This window comes from Triticum dicoccoides, chromosome 7A (assembly GCF_002162155.2).
Source record: "Triticum dicoccoides isolate Atlit2015 ecotype Zavitan chromosome 7A, WEW_v2.0, whole genome shotgun sequence".
In the NCBI taxonomy this organism is placed as follows: domain Eukaryota; kingdom Viridiplantae; phylum Streptophyta; class Magnoliopsida; order Poales; family Poaceae; genus Triticum; species Triticum dicoccoides.
Genome location: NC_041392.1, coordinates 272,466,114 through 272,472,716, shown reverse-complemented (window position 1 = coordinate 272,472,716; position 6,603 = coordinate 272,466,114). Strand labels below are relative to the sequence as shown.

Genomic DNA, 6,603 nt, shown 5'->3' with positions numbered 1-6,603 from the left:
GCGTCGTCTTGTCGACATGGTCGGCTCGTCGCCAGGTCCGCCATGTGGTCTCCTCGGCTTGGGGGCCTGGCCGGGCACGGGCACGGGCACGACTTCGACCCGTTCGCCACAGCCATGGCGAACGCGTCCAAGGCGGCCGCGCCATCCCCCTCGGCGCCGGCGTCAAAGACGCAGCCCCCATGGTCGCCACGCTCGGGGCCGGGGCTGCCCGTGGCCGCTGCGCCCGGTGCTGGGGCCGCCCGTGGCAGGCCTTGCCGCCCGCGCCCGCCCACAGCGTTGCCAGCCGCCTGGACCACGGCCGCACGCCTCGTCGACGCAGGGCTTCTTGGCCGCCTAGACCACGACTTCCTGGCCGCCGAGTCCTTGACGCTGGCCAAGACGGAGCTCCCCGACATGGCCTTCGGCTGCGGCGACACGAACGAGGATGACGGGTTCCTGGCGTGGAGGCGGCGAGCGAGGCGGGGAGGCGACAGGTGGGGAGGCGGGCCCGGGCAGAGAAAAAGGTTGGAGAGAGAGGGATTGGGAGGCTGAATGTGGGCCAAACGCATGCAAAATCTTCTCTCTCCACCCCCAAGTGCCCCCCGGTGGGCTGGGTTTCGCCCGGGACTGCCGGCTCTATTTTTAGCCAAATCCGGCGAAAACTGAGCTTTTGGGGTCCCGACTGGGAGAAAAATTAAGCGCCGACGTGCAAAATGTGCTCGTGGGGGGCATCCTGGGGGGCCGGCTGGAGATGCCCTAAATAACGGTAACGTAGGAATAACCAATAGCGAAACAAGCATTACCTCCTTTTTTCAAGGGTAGCGCTACCTTTGGCAATCAAGCCCCATCAACTCTGGCCAAGTCACGATATCATGTATTTTGGAAACAAAAAACTCAATTTAGTAGCCAAAAAGGTTTGAGATTTTACATCATTACGAGAGTAATCAGAATATTGATTATAGAAAGACCCGCACAAATTGATGATTATGTTTCTTGTGGTGGAACTAGCTCACTAGGTTCAACTCCTCTTGGCACTAATGGTCGCATTTTTCTGGATTTATTTTAGATTTTCTGGCGATGTTCGTTCAAGAAAAGACATTTTCGTCGACTACGAGACGTCTCCGATGACTTCATCAATTTTAAGATGTTGTGCCGGCTCAATATCTCGAAAATGCTCATATATGTAGGATCTGCGTGGTTGTGTTTCTAAGGGCAAGTGCATGGCGTGTATGTAAGCATATGTAGGCCCAGCAAAAAAGATGATTACCTAAACAGGTACTAATAACCTTTATTTGTGAATTCAAAAAATAACCTTTATTTGGACGCAAAAGGATACTAATAACCTTTTTTGCAAACAAGGTCTATCCTACCTTGTGTAGAAAAAAAAAGGAATCGCGAAGTAGATGGGCTTTAGAGCGTCATCGAATCATCCAAGATTCAAGCCGATATTCGCATACCCATATCCTGTTTTTTTTTTTATTTACGGCTGCCCATATTCTGTTGTGGTCCGTCGTTTATTTGTTGGGCATCATTATTGCGAAAATGGTCTGGTCTTCGTTTTGTTCGACAAGACAATTAAAAGGGTGCTTAGTGTTCAATTAAGCACAATGATCAGATGGCCGAGTTGGTCTAAGGCGCCAGATTAAGGCTCTGGTCCGAAAGGGCGTGGGTTCAAATCCCACTCTGGTCATATTTCCTTTTTACTTATTTTCTTCAAAAAGGAGTCCCCCGATAGGGCCGTACCATTGATTACAATAATGAATAAATACTCTACTTTTTCTAAAAGATACTGCACTTAAATATAGTATTCAAATCATGATTAATCTAGATCAATTTCCACTCTGATCAATTTGTTCTTTTTGTTTTCTTGAATAGAGAACTTACCGAGTACTATCTCCGTCCGGATTTATAAGTTCCATTGCATTTTGGTCAAACTTTTGACCAAAAAATTAAGCAGCAAAAATATAGGTAATACATCATAAAATTTATAGCATTGGATTCGTATTTGAAGGAGTTTAAATGATATTATTTTAAATACATAAAGGATATATTTTATTTTCTTCAAAAGGATTACAATAATTCATATTTGAAGGAGTTTAAATTATTTGTATTTTCTTTCTATTTACTTCAAAAGGATTCCCCCGGTAGGGCTATAGCATTGATTACAATAATGAATAAATACTCCACTTTTTATATAAAAAAATATTGCGCTTAAATATAGTATTCAAGTCATGACTAATCCAGATCAAATTCAAGCCCGATCAATTTGTTTTTTTCTCAAATAGTGAACTTACGGAGTACTATCTCTGTCCGGATTTGTAAGTCCCAGTGCATTTTGGGTCAAATTTTGACCAAAAAATTAACTAGCAAAATATAAGTTATACACCATAAAATTTATAGCACTGGATTCGTATTTGAAGCAGTTTTAATGATATTATTTTAAATATATAAAAGGATATATTTTATTTTCTTCAAAAGGATTACAATAATTCGTATTTGAAGGAGTTTAAATTATTTGTATTTTCTTTCTATTTACTTCAAAAGGATTCCCCTGGTAGGGCTATAGCATTGATTACAATAATGAATAAATACTCCACTTTTTATATAAAAAAATATTGCGCTTAAATATAGTATTCAAGTCATGACTAATCCAGATCAAATTCAAGCCCGATCAATTTGTTTTTTTCTCAAATAGTGAACTTACGGAGTACTATCTCTGTGCGGATTTGTAAGTCCCAGTGCATTTTGGGTCAAATTTTGACCAAAAAATTAACTAGCAAAATATAAGTTATACACCATAAAATTTATAGCACTGGATTCGTATTTAAAGCAGTTTTAATGATATTATTTTAAATATATAAAAGTTATATTTTATTAGTTAAATTAACGATCAAAGCTCAACACAAAATACAAAGGGTAAACTAGGCCCGAAAAACTCTGGTCATATTTGCCTTTTTTTTATTTTCTTCAAAAAGGAGTCCCCCGGTAGGGCCGCACCATTGATTACAATAATAAATAAATATTCTATTTTTTCTAAAAAAATCCTGCACTTAAATATAGTATTCAAATCATGATTAATCTAGATCAAATTCCACTCTGATCAATTTGTTCTTTTTGTTTTCTTGAATAGAGAACTTACCTAGTACTATCTCCGTCCGGATTTATAAGTTCCATTGCATTTTGGTCAAACTCCGTCCGGATTTATAATCCTGCACAATTACGCTCCTCCTACCACTGGTTGTGGCCAGGCTTCTTGATGTCGGACAAGTACGATGCTGGTTGTCGTGTCACGAGTCCTCTCGCTTGGTCTTGGCACCAAAGCAATCTAGAAAAATTCAAACAGTCTGACAAGACGACAATGGAGTCAGGCGATTGAATGCCGCCATCTGGTTGTGTCACCGCCGTCTTTGCCGTGATGATATCACCGTTGGGGCGAGCACACTAAACTTGGAATCAAGTTTTGGGAAAGGGTTGGGCCAGGATATATCGCCTAGTTTTTTTTATAAAAAAAATCGTATTGCTAGGTGTCGCTCAATGGAGTTAGTCTATATATCTGAAGCCCACGACCAGGTTTTATATGAATTTTCCCATCATGACTGATGACGTACCTACTATTAATGAATAAGTACCCAATTTAGCAGTTAGGGCAAACTCACCCTTCAAGGCTCTCCTCAGCGAGCACATGGATTCACCTATCGTTCCGACGGCCGATAGGAGAATTTCAGTGGCCGGTAGGAGAATCCCGATGCCTCGGATCTGGCTAGTAGTTTAGGTTAAGGGTTTTAGTCCTTGCAAGGTCGACGCTCGCGCGGATGACAACACTTCATCTTCGAGTTAGTATTCTGGGCCTCCTTGAGTTCATTCATTTGGACAAAGCTTCGAGATAGATTCATGTCGTCTTCTTGGGGAGGCGAGGTTAGGGTTCTCATCGTGTGTTGACAATGGTGAGATTGGCAAGGTTAGGGTTATCATCGCGCGTGGGCGATGACAATATTTGGTGTCAGGTACTTCAAATCATTTCAATGGTTCAACAACAACGACTGTGGGGTATTTACGGCCACGTGCACAAAGTCTTGGAGGCTATCATTGACAAAGTTCGGTAGGGGAGTGGCGACAACAACGCTTTGGCAACTTGTTCTGACGGCGGTAGTGGTTGTTCGGTTGTCCAAAGATCTCGATGTAATTCTTATTATGCTTGCTTTATACTTTCGATGGGCTTCTGTAATAAATTCATTTTCTTTAAACACCCAATTTAAGTCATGACAATAATAGAAGGAGTGTTTGATCTTCAATAAAGGTAGAAATTCTCGTATCTCGTATGTACATATATAGTCCTAATACAAATTTAATATACTAGTCCTAGTACTATTGTAACTAAGGAGTATGCGCTAAAAAATAATAAGGAAAAAAAAGCCTAGATGTCCAATTCGGAGAACACTAAATCAAGCGTCGTTGTCCTGCTTCGCTTGGCCGGAGTACGGATGAGCGCCTCCACGGTGTACGGGCTGTTCTTGCTCTGTCAAACAAAACCAAAACCATCCATGCAAAAATATCAGCACAAACTCAACGAAATTCGTGCAATGCAAATTAGTCCCAGAAATCAACACATCGAGAGGAATAGATTGGAGATTGGATAGTCGTTGTTTGGTACCTTGGAGCAAGTGCGGTTCTCGGCGTTGCAGACAGGGTAGTCGGACGGGCAGCAGGTGGCGCCGTCCTTGCAGCAGGTGGCGCCCTTGGCAGGGCAGCACCCCCAGACGAAGCACGTCTTCCTGACGCCGTGGGTGCAGCAGCAGGTGCTCCCCGCCGGGCACTTGCTGTGGCGGTCGCAGGCCACCGGCTTCGGCTTCGGCGGGTTTGGCGGCTTGGGTGACGGGTTGGGCCCGTTCTTGACGGGGTAGGACGCCATCATGGCGATGCCGCACTTGCCGGTGCGCGCGGTGACGTTGCGCTCCATCCGGATGTAGCCGCCCTCGCCCCAGTCCGGGCCCCATGAGTTGCGCACGCTCCAGTAGTCCCTGCCATTGTCGGTCCCGTACCCCACCGCCACCACGCCGTGGTCCAGCTCCGTGCCGCACCTGCTGGTGAACACCCCCGACTCGTACAGCTGGAACTCGGGGCCGCCGGCCTCGATGCCCACGCTCACGGGCTGGTGCGCCACCGCCTTCTTCAGCGACAGCTCGTCATTCTCGGGCACGGACTCGAAGCCGTCGATGGACACCACCGTGCGGCCCCTCTTGGCGAGGTCGCACCTGCCGTCCCTGGCGGTGTAGGGGTAGTCTTCCTCCGTGTCGATGCCGCCGTTCCGGGCGATGAAGTCGAACGCGTCCTCCATCATCCCGCCGTTGCACCCGCTGTTCTGCCCGTTCCTCGCGCACTCCACCAGCTCCTGCTCCGACAGCGTCACCAGGTCGCCGGTGACGATCTTGTTGATGCCTTCCACCGCGCCGACCGCCGAGAACGCCCAGCAGCTGCCGCACTGGCCCTGGTTCTTCACGGGCGCCACGGCGCCCTTTGTCCTCCAGTCCACGGACTCCGGCAGCGTCTCGGCGCCGTCGTGGAGGTACCTCTCGCCGACGGCGTGGCGGCCTTGGCCGCTCGGGATGGCGCCGAGGTAGGCCGCGCGGAACTCGTCGTTGGTGAGGTCGGCGAAGCGGTTCATCCCGAGGCGGAACCCGTGGGCGTCGGCGTCGGCGTTGTGGGCGTCGACGAGCCTGAGGTTGTCCCAGAACGCCTGGAAGCGGCGGTCGTACTCGCCGAGTGCACTGTACGAGCGGCCGTGCCGCGCCAGCCAGTGGTCGTACATCGCGCGCACCTCGGCCTCCGTCCGCTCCAGCCCACGGACGGCGTGCGCCGAGTTGTACGAGACGATGGACATGTCGGGTGCGGCGGCTGCTGCTGACGAGGCGAGGGCGAAGAGTAGGAAGGCCAAGACCACGGCCACGGCGGCCGCGGCCTTGCTGCCGCCCGCCATGGTCGCGCAGGTGTCGCGCTTGTCTTGGTAGGTCGTCGACAGTCGATGATCGAGAGCTATGGATTCACGGCGAGAGTGCGCACGACGGTACGAGTTGCTCTGGCTTGGCTCGTGTTGCGTGTTTCGGGAGGCTGATGCGTCGGCCCCGGCGATGTAGTATATAGGATCGGGGCTGGTAGAGTTGCGATCGGATTCCAGTCAGCGTTCGTAAGAGGTTTTGTTTTGAAACGCGTACGTAGCAGGTTGCAAGTATACCTGCCATTCCTCGGGCCGGGCCAACCAAAACCCGACGCAAAAAAACCCAGGCCCGAGCCCGGCCGTCAGGCCTAAAAATCGGGTCCAAGACCGGCCCATCACACTAAAAGCCCGTCAGGCCTCGGGCCACGGGCCAAGCCTCTTCCTTAAATGGTGAAATTGACGGGCCCGGGCCCAGCCCGGCCCGGGCTTCGGGCTCAAAATTTAGGCCCGAGCCCGGCCCATGGACAAGGTCGGGCCGACCGGGCCGGGCGGCCCATGGCCAGGTATAGTTGCAAGGCCGAATTAGCACAAGGAAGGTGGTTTGGTTACTACATCGATTTTCTTTGGACTCCAATGTGTCGGATCCGAGCAGGTCTAGAACAAACGAATCGTGAGAGCAACTAACTGAGGGG

At 49.2% G+C, this 6,603-nt stretch overlaps 1 protein-coding gene and 1 non-coding gene across 2 annotated transcripts; one reads left to right on the top strand and one right to left on the bottom strand.

Annotated features, from left to right (window-relative positions):
- Positions 1–1,588: 1,588 nt before the first annotated feature.
- Positions 1,589–1,669, top strand: TRNAL-AAG. Its single transcript has one exon. It is a non-coding gene; the product is annotated as a tRNA-Leu (tRNA).
- Positions 1,670–4,238: 2,569 nt separating this feature from the next.
- LOC119331514 (cysteine protease 1-like) lies at positions 4,239–6,039 on the bottom strand. The gene is made up of 2 exons (XM_037604679.1): positions 4,631–6,039; positions 4,239–4,495 (listed from the first exon to the last, which is right to left on the bottom strand). The coding sequence occupies exons 1-2, from the start codon at positions 5,951–5,953 to the stop codon at positions 4,394–4,396; spliced, it is 1,425 nt and encodes a 474-aa protein (XP_037460576.1). The 5' UTR covers positions 5,954–6,039; the 3' UTR covers positions 4,239–4,393.
- Between the last annotated feature and the right edge of the window lie 564 nt (positions 6,040–6,603).

Excerpts from the sequence above, each read along its gene's own strand:
- LOC119331514 (XM_037604679.1), bottom strand. The coding sequence starts at position 5,953 with ATGGCGGGCGGCAGCAAGGCCGCGGCCGCCGTGGCCGTGGTCTTGGCC. Across the intron at positions 4,496-4,630 it reads AGAACCGCACTTGCTCCAAG|AGCAAGAACAGCCCGTACAC; the intron begins GTACCAAACAAC and ends TTTGTTTGACAG.